Source organism: Xylona heveae (assembly GCF_001619985.1).
Source record: "Xylona heveae TC161 unplaced genomic scaffold L228scaffold_5, whole genome shotgun sequence".
In the NCBI taxonomy this organism is placed as follows: Eukaryota; Fungi; Ascomycota; class Xylonomycetes; order Xylonales; family Xylonaceae; genus Xylona; species Xylona heveae.
Genome location: NW_017264197.1, coordinates 43,569 through 62,017, shown reverse-complemented (window position 1 = coordinate 62,017; position 18,449 = coordinate 43,569). Strand labels below are relative to the sequence as shown.

Below are 18,449 nucleotides of genomic sequence, written 5' to 3'. Positions count from 1 at the left end.
AAACTGACAACTGGCCAGCCAATTGATTCGGTGGTTTGAAAAAAAAAAAAAACTTAATAATAACAATAATGCTAATCATGTTAATGTTACTGCGGCTGCTGCTGCTGCTGCCTATAAAAACGTGATGATGATGATGATGATGATGCGTATGCTAAAAGCAGAGCCAGGCAGGCAGAACGAATTCCATCATTTGATGTACATTGATGAAAAGAGATGGGAAAAGAGATAAAGAGAAAGAGGGAGTGAGAGGGAGGGTAAAAAGGAAAAATGGAAATGGTCATGTAGGGTTTGGTGAAACAACGACGATGACAATGACTCGAAACGTTACTAGGCCTCAATGTGATGAACAGAAAAGGACAACAAAGGCAAGGAAATGACGCAGACCAGAACATGTAAAAAAAAAAGTGATTCAGTCCGCCACCAATGATTTTCATGCTCAGAGTATGAAATGGTAGAAAAGATAACAATCTCATATCGAAAAGGAATTTCACTCTGCAATGATTTGCCTCAATTTTCGGGCTCTTCTCTTATCTTGGCAATGCATTCTTCTCATGTCATTCCAAACCACGTATTCATGTCATCGATCACTTCACTCCTATTGGACCACCAAATCAGAACCCGGTCTCGTATTCTTCACACACAAGGGAAACTCAGTCGAGTCGGGTGCGGATTCTAATAAAGTAAGTCAATGTTCCACCCGGATTTCACCGACAACCTCCACTGTGCAGCTCTTGCAAAACAAGACGAATAGAAAATAAGAGGAGCGGTTACCAGTAGGCCCTGCGATCATACGCGTCATATCCGCCTCTGGGAGACCTAGGTCGTCGAGGAGAAGGCGGCCTATCGTACGGCCGAGCATGGCCATTCATATAAGGGTCGGGCTCGTAGCGGCGTGGCGCATAGGGATCATCCGGGTACGGGCGGCGCACAGCAGGATAATCTTCCGGCGGACCTCGAGGGCGCGAAGGAGGAGATCGCGGGTACCGGTCGCGAGGGTCATAGTAATAGTCACGACGAGGGCCTGGAGAACGCTCACGGTAGTCATAACGCCGAGGCGGTGGGCTGAATCCTCGAGGAGCCCTGCGGTCGTAGTAGTCATCTGCAACAGGGGCCGCGCCGCGGCGAGCTCCAGAGGGTGAACGAGACCGGTAACGGTCACGCGCAGGACGCTGCTCTTGAATCTGCAGTTCGAGGGGAAAATCCACGTAAGTGCACAACGTTCAAGCTTTGAAGGGGGGTTGAAACCGGAGAGAAACTTACATCAGCCACGCAGTGAACACGAGCGCCCTTGAAGTCATGATTGTCGAGCTTTTCCACGGCGGTCCTCAGGTCTGCTCCATTCTCGTATTCCACAAAGCTTGGGCAAATGTCAGTGAGGAGCTTGTCATGTCATGGCGTAGAAGTCAGTTTACCCTCTCCCATCACGGTCGCGGCCAGTCTCCGAGTAGACCACGTCGAGGCCAGATTGCCGGGCAAAGTCTTTCAGGTCCTGCAGGTTCCGCATAAGTCCATGTCCGGTTTCGTGGTTGTGCATGCTCTTGAGTGAATCTCATATCCAGGAGAAAGAAAATAAAAAGGTTAAGCCAAGGCCATGGAGCTGGGCATTCAATTCAAGTGAAAAACCAAAAGGGAGGTGGAAAGATGATAGGTCTCGTCCAGTCCACTCGAATAATCTCCAGAAGTACAGACCCCCGCACGGTCATTTAGGATAGTGTCTCCAGAAATTGTGCTCAGAAACAAGGCACAGCGTATGCTCTGTGCAGTATCGCTGCTCCTCTTCTGTCCTGCCAGGTACATGGCAGCAGAAACCTCCAAGCCAAAAGCTAGAGTGTGACAGAAGGATGCCATTGACGTATTTCTCTGCGCCATTTCGGAAAGCGATATGCGCGTGGAGAGCCACAACCGGGAGACGTTGGACAGGCCGGGGTCGGAAAAAGGAAGAGCAAAGATGGGGGATCCAAATGTCCAAAGATTTCTAAAGAATACGGAGAGAGCTAACCTGCCAACTGGTGTCGATCGGAAGTCCGGAGATTTGCATGCGATACTGCGTCCGCCTTGGTCGAGGAGCGCTGCGTTCATGAGGAGCATAGGGGTCGCGGGGGCGCGAACCGCGAGCGAACTGAACAGTCAGACGTTCACCCATGAAATCGGTTCCATCTATAACGAGCAGCATATATTAGAGGGGAGAAGGGTAACCAATTGTCCGGGAATGGAAGAAGCAACGCACGGAAGGCTAGATAGGGAACAGCATGTGGTTAGCAAAAACAATGTTCGAATTCGTCAAGAGAGAAATTAGAACGGACAAGATCTTACCAGGAACCACGTCACGAGCATCCAAAGCATCTTCATACTCAATGAAGCCAAATCCATTCATGAGCTTGATCTCGGTAATCTTTCCGGTGCCATGAGTGGCAAAGTGGTTTTCCACATCGTTTTTGGTCGCTACACGGTCGTCAACGTCAGTGACGGATAGCCACGAAAATGCGGTTTTGTCTTATCCGGGTCCATGGTAAGAAGTCCTGAGACACAACTGTTGCGAGCCGAGCGTCCTCAGGCAGAAAGGTAAGGTCCTGGAGGGCCAAGCATACCGTTGCGGGGCAAATTCCCAAGATAGAGGCGAGTGGATGAGACCTCCGTCATGATGGGCAATCCTTGGGGTAATGATTCGCTGCTCAGATTGAAACGACGAGCAATAGGCACTCCAGCGAGCAGCAGGGAGAGGCCAGAGCTTCTCTCAAAGGTACGTGTATGTGTGAGACCAAGAAGAGGTTCAGTCCTGGTACATCAAACAGGGAAAAGCTGGTTCGAGCTCAAGGTTGGTGGAACAAGGAACCTTACGAGACAAAACAGCGACGGGGCGGGGGGGGGAAGGAGGCGATGCGATGAGATGAGATGGTCGGACGGGGATAGGAGCAAAAAAGCGATAAGCGGACAGATGAAGACAAAGAAGGAAAAGGATTTAAAGAAAAGAGGAAAAGAGAGCGAGCGAGCAGATTCTTGGCTCGATCAGGTGGATGGAGGAGGCCCAAGTGGAGGAGGAGGAGGTGGAGGAGGAGGAGGAGGCAACGTTGTTTGAACGGGGGTCAGGGTGTGGTTCGTGGTTGTTGTTGGTCTGCTCTGTGGCCCATGTTCCTTTCTTCCCCGTGTTCCAAGCTATTATACTAGGGATACCTAACATTACAGTACCCGTAACTTAACCCTTGTGACCTTTCCCTTAGCCAAACCTGGAGCTTCTTTTACCCTTAATAAAGCCCCCAATGACAATCATCGGTTGGTTCCCTTTCCCCTCGGGCGCTTCGCCTCGGTCCGCCAAAACCACAGAACCAAACATTCCCTTTTCAGCCTAACGCTTGGGGCCAGTATTTCACTTACTTCACCACATAAGTCTACAGTTAACTATAGGAATGTGTCAAGATTGGCTATCATAAGCTAAACAGAGGTTTGATTCTGTTGAAGATGGTATCTCGTATACGTAGATATAAGGGAAATAGTTATACATGTACATTCAATTCAATCCCAAATCATAATTCAAAATACTTTTCTCGCTCGCATGAAACCGGCCCAGTGCAGCAGAGTAAATTCAGGATAGAACGCAAATGTATGAAAGAAAAGAACATGCACGCAGGGATGAACGCTTGCTCGCACCACCGTCCAAAGGAGAAACCAAAATTCGTTGAGAATATAATTCATGGAAATATTTTTTCCCTTTTACGTGAGGACATACTTGGGACCTTCGCCTCCTTGAGGGGTCGTCCAGTTGATGTCCTGGTCAGGGACCTTGATATCGCAAGTCTTGCAATGAATGCAGCTAATCCCTGTTAGAACAAAACGATCATGTGAAAGTGTATGGAGAGACACTTACTTTTGCGAGTTAATTTGGAAGCGAACGCCAACGTCTTTGGTCTCATCCTCAATGTATTCATACACTCCGGCCGGGCAGAATCGGTTCTCCACGCCCTTGTACTTGGGCCATTCGAGCTCGGCGTGCTTGTCCCAGTCCTTCACTTGCAAGTGTACGGGCTGGTCTTCCATGTGGTTCGTGCCCGTCCGGCTAACGCTGGTGAGGATGTCGAAGCTGATCTTTCCGTCTGGCTTGGGATACTCAATCTTCTGGCACTGATCGGCCAGTTTCGTAGCGGCGTAGTCTCCACTGCCGTGCTTAAACGTCCACGGCACTCGGCCCTTGAGGACGAGTGAATCAAGACCAGAGTAAGCCATGCCGCCCCAAAGGCCGAGCGGAGAATGGAACGACGGGCGAATGTTGCGAACCTCCTTGAGTTCCTTCCAGATGGATGAGTTTCGCAGCTTCTCTTCGTAGTCAAAGAGGAAGACAGTGCCAGCGTCCGTGTTCGTCAGCGCGGAATAAGCGGCCTCGGCGGCAAGCATGCCCGATCGCATGGCGCTGTGCGTTCCTTTAATCTTTGGCACGTTCAAGAAGCCAGCAGTGTCGCCAATAAGAGCTCCTCCAGGGAAGGCGCACTTGGGAATGGATTGGAATCCTCCCTCGTTCAGAGCCCTGGCACCATACGAGATGCACTTGCCGCCTTCAAGAACAGAGGTATAGAACGGGTGGTGCTTCATCTTCTGGAATTCACCGTACGGGGCGAGCCATGGGTTGGGATAGTCGAGTCCAACGACGAGACCAAGGCTGACGAGATTGTCGCCAAAGTGATACATCCAACCGCCTCCGTAGGTGTCGGAGGGCAGCGGATAACCCATGGTATGGACAACCAGACCTTTTTGATGCTTTTCCGGCTGCACTTCCCAAACCTCCTTAATTCCAAGACCGTACGTTTGCGGCTCGCTATCCCGGCGCAGGTCAAACTTTTTAATAACCTGCTTGGAAAGACTTCCATGGCAGCCTTCGGCGAAAAATGTGACCCGAGCGTGGAACTCCATTCCCCGCTCAAAGTTGTCCTTGGGCTTTCCTTCCCTCGAAACACCCATGTCATTGGTGGCAACACCCTTTACGGAGCCGTCGGGTTCATATAGCACCTCCGAAGCCGCGAATCCGGGGTAGACTTCGACACCCAGCTCCTCCGCCCTTTCTCCAAGCCACTTTGTGAATTGATTCAGACTGATGATAAAATTACCATGGTTCTTCATCTGCGGCGGCGACGGGATCCATGAAGACATGGTCTTGGTAAGGAACCTCAACTTGTCCTCGGATACTGGAGTTGCCTCAGTAAAACGGTTCTCATTCTCCGGGGAGTTCCAATCGGGTAACAGCTCATTGACTGCTGAAGGTTCTATCACGTTTCCAGATACGATGTGGTCGCCAATCTCGCCGGCCTTCTCAAGAACAAGTACGCGGAATTCTTCGTTGCCCGCTTCGTTTGCGAGTTGCTTCAGACGGATCGCAGCGCTGAGACCGGCAGGCCCTGCCAGAAGAAAAAAAAAGCGTGAGCAAAACATCATTTCAAGAAATTCAAGTATTTCCTTTGCGACAATGCATGATCATACAGAGATATTGCGCAGTATGGCAATAATGACTAGGGCAGGTTGATGGCAAGAAACATTTTAATGTGAGGAGGCGGGGCAGCCGTAGTGAGTTTTTGCAAATACGGGTAAATCAAAGCTCACCTCCGCCGACAATGCAGACATCAACCTGATCACTTTCGCGTTCCAGTTGCCTATAGTCAAATGATTCGTCTTCGGCGGCAAGCTTCGTCCTTGCTGTTGTCGAAAATCTTTGCAATCGAGATGCATAGGTAGAGCATCGTCCAGCCAGCGCAGAACGACGCGCGCCACTTGAATTGAAAATAACATTATCCGTCGATTTTCCAGCTGTCGTCGCCGCCTGCAGCGATCTCGTAGAAAACGAAGGTGAAGATGTAGAAGAAAGAGCCCGGCGAAGCACCAAGGGAGAGACGGATCTCCGGACCGCCAAGGGAGACACTGATTTGGTAGCCATGATGGTTATCGGCGCGAAAATAATTTCTCCTCGAGCCACTCGAGGCGGACTGAGCTGTGGATTAGGAGGAGTAGTTCAGATCCAAGTTTGACAATGTGAATGGAGGAGGAATAATCGAGTCAAAAGTCTAGAGGACTCGAGTAAACATATTCGAAGACCGGGCCGGAGGCGTTTAGATTTCTTTGCGCCTGAAGGAACTTGATTAACTAGCACGTCACTAAAGACATGGGAAAACCCCATGAACGCACAGCCGAGAATTGCCCTGGGCCAATGAGAGGGGTCGCAAATGATAATCCAATCCCCTTTAGCCAATCACATTTGCTTGACATTGGCTGGTTATTCCATCGACAGCCTCATCTGACAACCTGAGGCCACAAGTCACACCGTGGCACAATAAAGTTGCCTGAGGATTGCGCTGATGCATGACCGTATATGACTTTAATACTGGCTTCTCTTTATTGGAAAGCTCAATATATTTGAATCCAATCGACATCTGGCGCAATTGACTGCTTTCAACTATATCCCTTCACTTCATTCACATGTGATGCGATCAACATAGAGCATATGTGCAATAACATCAACAAATTAACCAACAATTGCTCTTGTCCTTTACAATCTTGCCAATTGCATACGTCACAGCATAGCTTGCTCATCGCATCAGTACCCACATTTCACAGACGGCAGTCTTCGCTCTCAAATGGATTGAACCATTGTCGATAGTTTTGTGAAAAATCCGACCGTTTCTCTGATTTGCTGGGATGATTGGTGGCTGTTATTCACAGAGTCTCCACGAAAGGAGATCATCGATGGAAGCAGTAGCAAGAAAGAATCCTAGGAGAAATGGTGATCTTAAGTGATTGATCACATGAAAGTGGTATGTTGCCTAAAAATACATGATTGACGAAAGGAAGGAGAGATCCGAGTAGAGTTGTGTGGGCCATTAAATAAAAGATATATCAGTTGCGTCGAACAGGTCCAACTCCAACCAGTGGAAATGGTAACGCCATTAACGAAGGCTCCCCGACATGCGTGAAAACATCGTTGCAGGGGAGAACGAATGCGCCAGAAATTTTGAAAAGGGCGAAGAGAGTGCCAGAAAAGATCGGCTAGAAAAAGAACGACCAAGGGAAAAAAAGTGGCGAGGAGCGAGAAGAGATTCCGCGACGGAAGAAAATATATGGCAAAATATGCAAGAAAGAGTCCATCTACCAGTTCTTCTCCGACTCATAAACAAAATAAACAGAAAAGGGATTGAGCATATTTCTTCAGTATGCGCCGAAAAGATCATCGAGCTCGTCCAATTCCACGTTTTCGGGATTTCGCATGTCCCCATCCCACATGCCCAAGCTGTGGTCCCCAGGAATGGACGATGCTCCTTCAGGATCAACCTTGATGTCGACCTCCATACCGTCCAGCGAGTCGTTGGCAAGCTTTCTGGTCGAGGTAAACACATGGAAACTGCTGATTCGAGAACCAGGACTGCTAAACGTCAAATGCATAGGCTCAACGTGGCTATGGCCAAAAAGCGTTGCCGCAGCATCGCTATTTTGCTGATCCGCATTCTCTTCGGTCTCCAGAAGGGCTTCCTCATCCTCGGTACTCGGGCGCACTTCTTCGGTCGGTTTGTCTTCCTGGCTCAGACTTCGTTTTCGCATCGAGCTTGCGGTCTGTGTAAACTCCTTCTCATCGCCTTCCAATGGCGGACTCGCCGCACGATGATTATGGGCGATATTAATTGAGTGATGATTGCCTCTTCCGGGGGCACTTCGACCGGTGAAAGAGCCTGTGGGAGTCGGAGGCATATCCTCATCATCTAGCTCCGGAGACGACAGATCGACTTCAGGAGATGGTGAGAGGGTGACGCGCATTCGTGCCTCGTGTTCATCTTCTTCGTCGGCAGATGCGGAAGTGAGTGATGGAGAAATCACTCCAGAGGTGTGATTGAGAGCGTCATAGAGTTCGGGGATGGGTTGTGGCGTGCTCGTAGTAAGGTGGAAGTAGATGCGGCGGGGGTGGGTGGCGGTTAGGATTTTGCCCACGGGACAAGGCGAAAGCGCAGTCCAGGGTCGACGAAGGTAACTCGTGAGTCGAGATGTGATGATTGCGGCGGGATTCGCGGAGCTGTAAAGGGAGAGATCATGTCAGCATCCTTTCTGAGCTGGGTGAGCACGCGACAGCGGGCACTATCCCGTTCAGACTCACCTTTCTACAACTGGAAGCGTGGTAGACAGGATTGCAGCAAGCTCTTTGACGAGGTGAGGCCGATTTCCAGTCTTTTCTAGCTGTTCTATAACCCCTTTCACTATATCATCATTTATGCCTTCTGTGTCTATCTTTGACACTTCTGCAACGCCCGGCGATGGTGGTGGCGTCTGCTCATAAGAACGGCCAGCGCTCTTTGATGCTGCGACTTTCGTCGCGCCATTCGCAGCGGGTTCAGAAACCGAAGGGGGAGGTGATGCCGGTGTATGCGATCGCTTGACTTTCTTCGACGGAGGTTGCTCATGCGACGTAGTGTCGGGCGGTGAGCGATGTGCCGTACTTCGAGAAGCGTGTGGGAGCTGGATGCCGAGCAAAGGCAACGAGAGCGACTTTCTTCTGGTATTGTACGGCATTTCGTGGAATTTCGAGCGCGATGATAGTCGGTTGAGATGCGAATCGGGGAGTTGTTCGCACTGTCAAAATTATGCGACAATCGTTGAGAAGCACCAAAAATATTGTCGACGAAGTGGTGCTTGTTTTGACAGCCTCGAGAGGTTGGCGGTTTCCCGGACAAATGTCTAAAAGACAATCGAGAAATGGGGAAGTTTTGGAGAAGTGAAAGGCTCGAACGGTCGCACGAGCCGACAGGGAGTGTGCGTGGAATGCAGATGCCGAAAAGAGAGCCCAGCGAGAAGGGAGGCGGCTCCCTACTCCGTTGTGAGGCGAGGCGAGAGGCGAGAGGCGAATGGGTAAGATGGGTACTGTAGTTGGGAAAAGCGAGGATAGACGACCCGCAAGAAGGGCCGGTGGCTGCTCGATGGGGGAGGTAATGTAATGTAATGCAAACGTAGCGGCTGGGTAGCCTAGGTAGCCTAGGTAGCCTAAAAACGTAATAGCCAAAAAAGATCGGGACCACTCCAAATTCCCAGCAGGATGGATTTTATCCGCGACGAGATCCGCCAGAGCAGCAAAGCAGCACGAAAATGAAAAATAGGAGAGGGTGAAAAAGTAGAAGATGATTGTTCGCTGCAAAAAAAAAAAAAAAAGGCGAGCACTGAAGAAGCGGGGGAATGAGCAAGTGTGGCGGGTTTCCGTCAAGGCTTGGTGGTAAAGTAAAACGAAAAAGTAAAAAAATAAAGAGAGGGAGGGGGACGATGTGAGAAGGGAGGCAGAGGGTTGATGGATGCCTACCGACGACAAAAGGGAGAGCTGATGATGATGATGATAGTGATGACGGGGAAGGGGGGTCGCCCACACAGACACACACACATACGACACACTTCCAACAGCAGAGTTTAGCAGCACCAGGAAAGCGGGAGACAAGAAAAAAAGGGGATCGGACCCGGTTCGGCGGCATCAAGCGTCTACAATGTTTTGGCCACTCGCGAATCAACGACAGAAAAGGGGGAAAGTTTTCAATCGGGGGGATGAGCAGGGGGCCTTGCTGCACAAAGAAAGAAACTGAGAAGGATATGCAAGGGTTGGCGATGGCTGGGATCTCCCAGATCATTATCACCGAAGAAACCAAAAGGTACTGTTGTGAGAAGCATCGTATAAGACGAGCCACGACACGCGGCAGCTCCTTGCTGCCTCAAAAGAGTGACATGCGGCGTCTTGTCCAACCTTGTATCAGAGTAGGTATTTTGGGCGATCTGTGGAAGAAGAACATCCGCCCTAAGACAATCTAACGCATGGCCCGGCAAAGCACCGCTAGAGACTAGCACCGCCGTTAGCACTGCGCATCAATCCCCAAGCAGGCATCCATGATGTATCGCGGATCCGCACTGTTTTCGCCCAGACTCTGCGCCCATCCTTTTTTCGGTATGGCGCGGCGTTTTCTCATAAAAAAGTTGACGGTGTTACTTCTCCACTAAGGCCAGCAGCAGAGCGCCGAGTGGATTCCGCCGTCAAAACGGGGCAAATAAAAAAGTGATCCACGCTCGTAGACTTTACCAGGGATGAATGGTCGAGAAGGGCTTAAATAGTTTTGTCGAAAATGAATGCTCCTTGACAACGCGGCATCATCCACAAATTTCGGATTTTCTTTTTTCTTTTTCTTTTTCTTTTTTCTTTTTAAATTGCGGTCAGTCGGCACCAGGCTTTCTTTCTTTTTTTTTCTCTCTCCTTTCCTTTTTTTATAATGACTTTTGAAACAAAAATGGACTCTCCCAGAAATTTTTTTATTCTCCCATCAATGCGACAGCATCGTCTTTATGGAATTCATCCGTTCGCGTATGCCCCAGATTTTAGGTAGAGATTTTGGCTGTGTAGAAGTACTGTAGTCTCATGCACGCTGAGTATCCGAAAAGGCAAATGGCAAGTCGGGCCAACCTCAGAACCAATCAAATCATCTTCTAGATTTCGGAGGCGAATCCTTTTTCTCTTCGCCGCTAAAATAGAACTGTTTTCCAGCTGGATTAGCTTTTGGCCGACCTCATGGCCGAGGGATGCCTTCCAAGCTACGTCAAGCGGCTCTCGGAACCAACACGGATTGTTGACCCTTGGCCCAAATGAGTGGAAGGCAAATTTTCAGACGGCGTTGCTCTTCTGGGGAGGGTCGCCGTGAAGCTGACAAGGACAAAAACAAGTCGTCCACTGGGCGACCAGGCTAGCCGAAACAGATGCAGGACCCCTGCACTTATGAGCATTAGCGCATCTGAGTCCCGACAGATGAATGTGATAATCCCAAGCAGCTTACCCTGCGCCGGGGGAATGCATAACTCGCATAAGTGCCGTTTTTGATGCAGACACGCTTGGATGCCAAATGCCGCGATCGGTCCAGATTCAGAGTAAATGAATGTGAGTGACCAATTTTGAACATCGTCGGCTTGCTGTCGGCGTCACGTTACTTAGGTTTGAGATGAGCCGGATACCCGTCCTGACCATAATGGGTAAGCTTCCCGTTCTCTGTCCAGGCAGAATGTTGACAAACATCAAATGTGATGGCGCTTATTTGGAGCCTTTGTCCTTCGTGTCCGACTTCAATGTCGTTTGTCTAGGCCGAAGCTCGACCTTCCACGTGGTGCCAAAATGATATCTGTCAATTGACACAACTTCCAACCCACTTTCTGCAATGATGGCCCCGATATCCCGATTCCACCAGCACCCGTGCTTGTCAGCATGTGCTGGTGCTAAATTATCCATGATCTCGTTCAGTTTCGTGTAATATGATTTGCCGTGTTCCAGTAAAAGGATTCTTCCATGTTCTTGGTTAGCTAGACGACCCAAATTGTCCAGGAGCTTAACTGGCTCGGGCGTTGAACAAAGTCCCATGGTTTGGATAATGGTATCGAATCCCTGCGGCGACGGAGCGTCAATAGGGACCATTGCCGACTGCGTACGGAATGTGACGTTTGAATATCTTGGATGCGCCTCTGGAAGCAGGTGAGCTACAGAGTCCATGCTGACAATAATTGGGGGGAGAAGGTATAAACCTTTGAATTTCTTCCTTGCGATCTCAACCATTTCAGGACTTAGATCAACCATGGTGATGCTCTTGCATTTGTCGAGAGAATAATACTCAATGTTCCTTCCAGTCCCCACTGAGACCTCGAGAACATCTCCCTCAGCTTCTTTTGCAAGCTTCTTTCTCATTTTGAGCAAACCCATCATCCATTCAATGGTGCCGACATCGCTGTCAAAGTGTTCCGCACTCTCATTGTAGCGATCGGAGACGTCCTCGGGAACAACTCTTAATTTGTTTTCTTTGATCGTTCTTTGGTAATTGCTATACATGGAAAAGCCATAGAATGCCAGCCCGTATGCAAATATACCACCAATGATCAGCGGGCCTTTACGGAAAGGCTTGGGCTTTGCGACAGACTGAGGCTCTGTCCTCGGAGGTGATTTTGAGATTTTAGGTCTAGCAGAATATGTCAGCAAGAGCAGAGACCGCCAATCCGCTTCCTCCCTTTGGGGAAATAAAGCAGAAGGAAACAGTTTTTCTTACTGGTAGGGCAAACTTCGAGATTGAGCATTGGCTTTAGCTGTCAAGGATTTGCGTGGTTTTGCAGCACGCAGCAAAGCTGAACCGCGCATGATCGATTCTGATACTTTGACAAATTGACACTATTTGAACACTTATGTACCTGGCATGGAAGAACAAGTTGTTGTTGTTGTTGTCAATGCTTAGAGTGATACTTTTGTCAATGTTGCACGTTGATGTTTCCTAATGGACCCTGATAATCTTTCTACTCGTACAGCTCTCACGCCGTTCGCTTGAAACTGTGTCTATGCCTTTTCTGGGAAAGTTCAATTTCTCTCTAGATTACGGAGTAGAATATTGTCGATAGTCCGACGGCCAGTGAGACAATGTAACGAGCAATTTTCAAAGTATTTGTTTCGGTAGAAATTTTCTTTTGGCCAAGGCCAGCATTTTGATGAGAACATCAAGTTTTTCGCATTAGAAAAATGTTTATAGACGGTATTGCTCAAAGACCTGTGGCCTAGGTTTCAATTTCATTAACGTAATCTCACAATCGGGACAGTTGGGCGCCGTCCCGAAATGCCACTAAAGGGTCTTATCGCCTTTTTCCCGAATGTGTGTCCATGACACACGCCCATTGATTGGCAATTCGACGATCTTACTGATCGTGTGACATTTAAAGAGCATTTCTGGTTTCATTTGTGAGGGCAAATCTCAATTATTTTCATCAGAGCAGAAGAAATGACGAAGAAAACCGTTCCGTCTTCAATTCTCATCGTCGGTTCGGGGGTGTTTGGCCGTAAGTCAAATCTCCTTAATTAAACTCCCAATGCCTTATCTTCCGAGAAAACAGCGCAACTCTACTCCAAACAGACATCATCACTGTACAGACGCTGAGATTATTACCCAGTTTCCACGGCACTTTCACTTGCGAGTGTTCCCAAATACAATGGCACGAAAATTACTCTGATAGACCGCAGTGCCTTTCCCGCGCCTGATGGCGCAAGCATTGATTCCTCACGTATCATTCGACCAGACTACGCATGCGAAGCATACTTTCGACTTGGATGGAAAGCTCAAGAGCTATGGAGAAGTACACAATGGGGTGCAGACGGGAGGTACTCTGAAAGTGGCCTCGCTCTAACTTGTAACGATCGTTGCCAAGATTATGTGCGGGATAGTTTCGAGAACGTCCGACAGGAGGCGGGTGGTGCCATTCACGGGCCGAGTGGGAAGCCGCTTGTGGAGGAACTCTGCGACGCCGAAGCTATTCGAGATGTGCTTGGATCCGGTGGAGGCAGCGGATCCTGGGGGTACATCAATCGGAGCAGTGGTTGGGCTGATGCGGAGGCTGCGATGCGATATGCGCGGTCGAAGCTTGAGGCCACCGGCAGAGTTGAGTGCCGAAAGGGCGAGGTGAAGCGATTACTCCAGCGTAGCACGAGCAGTGGAAAAGAGATTGCTGGAGTCGAGCTGATCGACGGGTCGACGATCACTGCTGAGCTCACCGTACTCACCGCGGGTGCGTGGTCTGGCCGATTGGTTGATTTGCGTGGCCGCGTGCAAGCCACTGGCCAGGTCGTAGCCTATGTCCGCTTAACGCCAGAGGAACAGGAAAGGCTGCAAAACATGCCTGTCTTGCTTAATCTTAGTACTGGCATGTTCATCTTTCCTCCGCGTAACTGCCTGCTCAAGGTTGCTCGTCATGGCTATGGTTACAGCAATCCCGTAAAAGTGCCGCACCCGGAGAAGGAGGATGGCTCAAGCATCCATGTGAGTCTGCCACGTACCACTGTGGACGTACCAACGCAACAAATCCCCCATGAGGGCGAGCAGGCTTGTAGACAAGCTCTTCAGGAAATGGTGCCTGGTATTGGGGACCGTGAGTGGCTGAGCACTAGAATATGCTGGTATTCGGATACTCCAGAGGGTGACTGGCTCGTTGATTTCCACCCTGAGTATAACAATACTCTCTTCGTCGCTACAGGCGACAGCGGTCATGGGTTTAAATTTCTCCCTGTATTGGGCGACCAGATTGTTGCTGCTCTCGAAGGTCATACGCCGACTGACTTTGCCGACAAGTGGTGTTGGCCAGCAGCCGCAGTTGACGGGCTTTTGGAGACGCTGGATGGAAGCCGTTCAGGCCCCAGGAATATGATCTTGGACCAAGAATTGGCTCAAAGGGACATTTCGCGGAGCAAATTATAGATTTGCATCTCTGCTCTGCATTCGATGGGATCTGTTCCGCTTTTTATACTTCGGAACATTTGCCCTACAGCAAGCTCTTTTTACGACACATCAAACGCTCTCTCACGAAGCGTGGCTGGGTATAGGCGGAAGTCTCAGGCATATATAAACTTGGAGCATTGTGTATAGATTAGACACATAGACATGATACCTGCTAGATCTTGAATTAGATCCGTTATTCGAACATCGCTTTACAGTTCTTCGACCTCACAAGTATAAATTTCTTGTTTTTCGAGGGCGCTTGAGCAGAAGGTTGGTTTTTCGGGATCACGAATATGCTCTTCCATTATGCAAGGCATCAATATAATGTAAATTGATTGAATTCAATTTAATATGCTATCTAAAAGTCCTGCAGCCGATCAATGGCATTTACGCCGAATGAGGCCAGTGGCAAGCATGAACGAGCAACGGCAATCTGACGTCGCCTTACAAGGAAGGCAACTTCAGAGTGGAGGATGATTAATGCGATAAGAGAGCATAATCTCCTCAGAGCCCAATGTCAATAACAATCTTTCTGGGTTTTCGTTTCTGCGATGACAGAGGCTGCTGCCCACACAAATCACAAACGGAGATCAGAGCAAGTTAGAAAAGGCATGAATTCACCCAGCTAAGGGGACTTCGATGCCATTAGCGAAGTAGAATAATCGGGTACGAAACAAAGGCGAAACAAAGGTATTAGACGGCAACCATCGACCAGCGCGCATACCGCCATAAGAAGCCAGCATATGCGACCTTCTAATTTGAAAAGAGACCATGTCTCAAGGGGTTGGTGAATCCTAGGTCCATAAAGGGAATTGGGATCGTTTATCAAAGTCGAAACCGCGCTCCGCAAAACGCCCTGAAAATGCAACTTGTGAATAAATCGAAGGATCAAGCAAACAATAAAAAGAGAAACGACGGCTGAGACTTTTTTATGCATGTACTGTCAGTCGTCAAAGTTGAAAGGCTCGGACGTTGAAGCGGCCGATTGTTGTGTAACGAAAAAAATCATCAAGGCGTGAGAAGATATAGTAATACAGGGCAATGGCCATGTGAAGAAGTGTTGATACACGCCTTTGGAAGAGCATTCCAGAGTCAAGACTGAACATGCTTTCAAAAGGCACCATCGCGGCATTTAGACTTTGCGAAAGTCTGGTTTACCATGTATTAGCCGCTAAAGGTCTGGGTTAAAGTTAGAGAGCTGGAAATGTTATGCTCACCAGACAACACCGGATAGATTAATTCGAAGGCTTGATAGATTTCCTCGCGCACCTTTGCGCCGGTCAGGACAATCTTGCCGCTAACGAAGATCAGGAGTACAATCTTCGGCTTGATCATGCGATAGATGAGACCGGGGAAAAGTTCAGGCTCATAAGAGCTGAAGTGATGGTGGCGACTAGCCAAGCCTTCGAGACGAATGGGGAACTTGATGTCGCAGGAGCCGACAATATTCTGAATCTTGAAATCGGTAAATTTGGCATTGAACCCCAATTTCTGGATGATACGAGCATATTTTCGCGATGCAAGCTTTGAATCATCCTCGGACTTTGCACCCGTTACAACCATTTTGCCCGATGCGAAAATCAGTGCGGTGGTCTTGGGTTCCCGAATACGCATGATGACAGCCGCGAAACGCTAGAAATAAAAGTAAATTTAGCAGGGTAAATGAGCAGCTGGAGCAGCGTGCGTCAATACCTTTGGATTGTACTCTGCATTTCTCGCATGCAGAGCGATCGTCTTGAGATCCAGGCGACAGTCAAGGTTTACCGTAGCGACGATGTTTCTTGAAGCATGCTTGTTAAGCCTCGTGAAGTCTCGACGAGGCAAGGGAGTATACTCACTGTAACGTTGGAACAATTCCACTCACGCCTTGTCCGGCACCAGGAGTCGCGGCAGGAGTCGCGGGAGTCACCCCGTTGCCAGCCGCGGTGGCATTTCCTCCCTGCTGCTGCTGACCACCCATATGACCATTCACTCCATTCATTTGTCCCACAGCACCGTTCATCTGGTGCAGCCCATCTTTATCAGAGGAAGGCGGCGTGAGGTCGCCGGCGCCACCAGGAAAGGACAGCGACGAAGGAGAAGTGAAGGCCTTGGCCTGTTGCGCAGTCGACGGATGAGTAGTAAGGGTATCCATTATGAGACTTGTATGTACTCTAAAACAGCAATCGCTATCCCGGGAGATTTTGTGTTGCTGGCAGCCTGTTTGAGATGAATGCTCGTCAGGATATTGGTTCTTCGGGTAGGAGAAGCGGCGCGCTCAAGTCAACTGAAGACTCTTCTGGGAGAAGAGGTTCACACAAGGAGCCTCCGTTGACGTTCGAGGGCGATGCGATGAGGCTGATTATATCGTACCGTTTGCGGGAGATGAACAACTCAATGTCTCCCCTACAGTCGCTGCTCAGTGACCACCAACCACAACTGATCGCGCGACCAAGTCCACTTTCAGGGAAAAGGTTGCACACTCAGAGATGCCCACTTTTTGGGTTTTAGTTTCAGATATTCTCCTCAGTCTCTTCACAAACTGATTGATATGAGGTCAGACCGTGTCGCGTGTCTGTAAGCGACAGCGCCTCGAATCTATCTCGTCAGGTAAGGGAGTGGCTAGGTGAGCACCAATAGAGGTGTACCTCAGTATGTGAAAGAGAGAAAGGTGAGGAAAGCAGAAGCGCGGCGACGACTTCTGAATATATTTCCTCTGTCGACCGCTAAGAAAGGTGCGACGAGTGAAGATTGGCGACGACAATGGTGGAGGTGGTTGAAGTGGATGGGGTTGTGGATAGGGGATTGATGATGGTGATGATGATGGTCGTCAACCACCTGAGAGTAGCGCCAAGAGCGAGATACCACTTTTCGCGAGTGAGGATCTCGGGGGGTGCGAGGAGTATTTATACACCATGACTCACAGTCCGCCCCCTGTCCGCAAAAGGATTAGCGTTCTCGCCAAGAACCAGTTGCCGAGGGAGCGAGACTGTGAAGGAGCGATACAGGAGGCTGCTTGCCTTTAAAGCGGCGTCGCTCGGGCGCAAACGCCAACCTAGGAAGCCACCGGGCGGCACAAAAATCCTTTCACCACACCCTCAGAGTTCGTCATGGGGCCGGCGATCCTCCTTTCCAATCCATGCTCGATCCTGTCACAAACGCGCATAACCATTGCATAAGTTGGGCATGGGTTTATCAATCTCCACCCAACCCACCGATCCAGTAAAAGATGACATGCAAGAGCCGGCCGATAGGTCCAAGTGCGAGTACAGTACCCCATACTCTCGTCGCGGTTGCCCCATAGAAACCCTCAGAAGAAACGAACACCTATACTTAGCCGCTCTACCGACCACCGAAACCAAACACCCCCCACACCACCCAAAAAGAGGCCATCCTGGTCGGTCGTAATTTATTCGCCCAAATCTTCGTTCCCAGAGCCTAGCGCGCTCGGCCAACTTTGGGGCGCTTGCCTGTGTGCTCTGCTTGTCTGCTTGTTTGCTGGGTCGCCGTCCCGTTATAGCGTGATGCGGCCGCGCGCAAGAGAGACACACCTAGGCCATCACCCGTCGGCGCGTCGCGCTGTTTTGTGTCGCGCCGCCAACAAAGCGAAGACCATGAAGTTTCACGCTTCAAACCTCAAGTGAGTATCTGTCTGCTTTTTGTCTAGACGGTCTAAGGGCATCTCCTCAACATTCAAGTGGCGTTTGTTCGCGCTTGTAAGGCGCCTCTTTCTGTCTCGGCACCCAAAACTTCTACCATTGTGCTCTTGCCTTCAGAAAACTTGATGCAAGACACGTAGGGTCAAGTACAAAAAAATTATTTATCTTTGCTATACCATCGTATCGCGGCGAGAATCGGCCACCTGCCCCCGCGTGGGGAGCTAAGGAATGTACGCACCTTGTGCACATTATTGCCCTTTCTTCCGCTACTACGTACTTCTAGACCTCATCGCATACCGGTGGCCTCGATGATTGAAGCGAAGGAGGCGCAAGTAGCCCCTGAGTTCCCCGCCCCTCCTGATTAGGCTTTGTTCCTTGGTAGGAATTCCATTCCAGGCTGTGTGCTTTCCGACAGCCCCGACAGTTGACCCGACTACCTTTATTCAACGTCCCCTTTCTTTGTTCCTCTCCGCTTTGTTTGGCGCAGCCCTACCACAGCCGTTTCCAGATTTACCGCTCACATGGTGGGCGATGATGTCAA

The 18,449-nt window shown here is 49.7% G+C and overlaps 9 protein-coding genes across 9 annotated transcripts; 2 read left to right on the top strand and 7 right to left on the bottom strand.

Moving 5' to 3' along the window:
* Positions 1–767: 767 nt before the first annotated feature.
* On the bottom strand, positions 768–2,640 carry L228DRAFT_238443 (RNA-binding domain-containing protein; the record flags this gene model as incomplete). The annotated part of the gene is made up of 7 exons (XM_018331046.1): positions 768–1,181; positions 1,261–1,357; positions 1,413–1,537; positions 2,000–2,157; positions 2,228–2,233; positions 2,314–2,442; positions 2,589–2,640. The coding sequence occupies 7 exons, from the start codon at positions 2,638–2,640 to the stop codon at positions 768–770; spliced, it is 981 nt and encodes a 326-aa protein (XP_018188048.1).
* On the top strand, positions 2,441–3,111 carry L228DRAFT_127217 (hypothetical protein). Its single transcript, XM_018329062.1, has one exon. It carries the CDS (start codon positions 2,639–2,641, stop codon positions 3,074–3,076), a length of 438 nt encoding a protein of 145 aa, XP_018188047.1. The 5' UTR covers positions 2,441–2,638; the 3' UTR covers positions 3,077–3,111.
* A 295-nt stretch (positions 3,112–3,406) lies between these two features.
* On the bottom strand, positions 3,407–6,094 carry L228DRAFT_246791 (electron transfer flavo protein ubiquinone oxidoreductase). Its single transcript, XM_018332498.1, has 3 exons — positions 5,584–6,094; positions 3,863–5,381; positions 3,407–3,808 (listed from the first exon to the last, which is right to left on the bottom strand). Exons 1-3 carry the CDS (start codon positions 5,912–5,914, stop codon positions 3,709–3,711), a joined length of 1,950 nt encoding a protein of 649 aa, XP_018188046.1. The 5' UTR covers positions 5,915–6,094; the 3' UTR covers positions 3,407–3,708.
* Positions 6,095–6,793: 699 nt separating this feature from the next.
* L228DRAFT_127112 (hypothetical protein) lies at positions 6,794–8,620 on the bottom strand. Its single transcript, XM_018329061.1, has 2 exons — positions 8,117–8,620; positions 6,794–8,035 (listed from the first exon to the last, which is right to left on the bottom strand). The coding sequence occupies exons 1-2, from the start codon at positions 8,527–8,529 to the stop codon at positions 7,180–7,182; spliced, it is 1,269 nt and encodes a 422-aa protein (XP_018188045.1). The 5' UTR covers positions 8,530–8,620; the 3' UTR covers positions 6,794–7,179.
* Positions 8,621–8,969: 349 nt separating this feature from the next.
* L228DRAFT_127110 (hypothetical protein) lies at positions 8,970–10,100 on the bottom strand. Its single transcript, XM_018329060.1, has one exon. It carries the CDS (start codon positions 9,624–9,626, stop codon positions 9,057–9,059), a length of 570 nt encoding a protein of 189 aa, XP_018188044.1. The 5' UTR covers positions 9,627–10,100; the 3' UTR covers positions 8,970–9,056.
* A 461-nt stretch (positions 10,101–10,561) lies between these two features.
* Positions 10,562–10,881, bottom strand: L228DRAFT_246786 (hypothetical protein). Its single transcript, XM_018332497.1, has one exon. It carries the CDS (start codon positions 10,762–10,764, stop codon positions 10,576–10,578), a length of 189 nt encoding a protein of 62 aa, XP_018188043.1. The 5' UTR covers positions 10,765–10,881; the 3' UTR covers positions 10,562–10,575.
* A 184-nt stretch (positions 10,882–11,065) lies between these two features.
* Positions 11,066–11,851, bottom strand: L228DRAFT_210633 (ubiquinone/menaquinone biosynthesis-related protein; the record flags this gene model as incomplete). The annotated part of the gene is made up of 2 exons (XM_018329859.1): positions 11,066–11,490; positions 11,551–11,851. 2 exons carry the CDS (start codon positions 11,849–11,851, stop codon positions 11,066–11,068), a joined length of 726 nt encoding a protein of 241 aa, XP_018188042.1.
* A 789-nt stretch (positions 11,852–12,640) lies between these two features.
* L228DRAFT_246783 (FAD dependent oxidoreductase) lies at positions 12,641–14,444 on the top strand. Its single transcript, XM_018332496.1, has 2 exons — positions 12,641–12,840; positions 12,952–14,444. Exons 1-2 carry the CDS (start codon positions 12,783–12,785, stop codon positions 14,247–14,249), a joined length of 1,356 nt encoding a protein of 451 aa, XP_018188041.1. The 5' UTR covers positions 12,641–12,782; the 3' UTR covers positions 14,250–14,444.
* Positions 14,445–15,402: 958 nt separating this feature from the next.
* L228DRAFT_267886 (TBP-domain-containing protein) lies at positions 15,403–16,404 on the bottom strand (the record flags this gene model as incomplete). The annotated part of the gene is made up of 4 exons (XM_018335044.1): positions 15,403–15,419; positions 15,488–15,902; positions 15,963–16,050; positions 16,109–16,404. The coding sequence occupies 4 exons, from the start codon at positions 16,402–16,404 to the stop codon at positions 15,403–15,405; spliced, it is 816 nt and encodes a 271-aa protein (XP_018188040.1).
* Between the last annotated feature and the right edge of the window lie 2,045 nt (positions 16,405–18,449).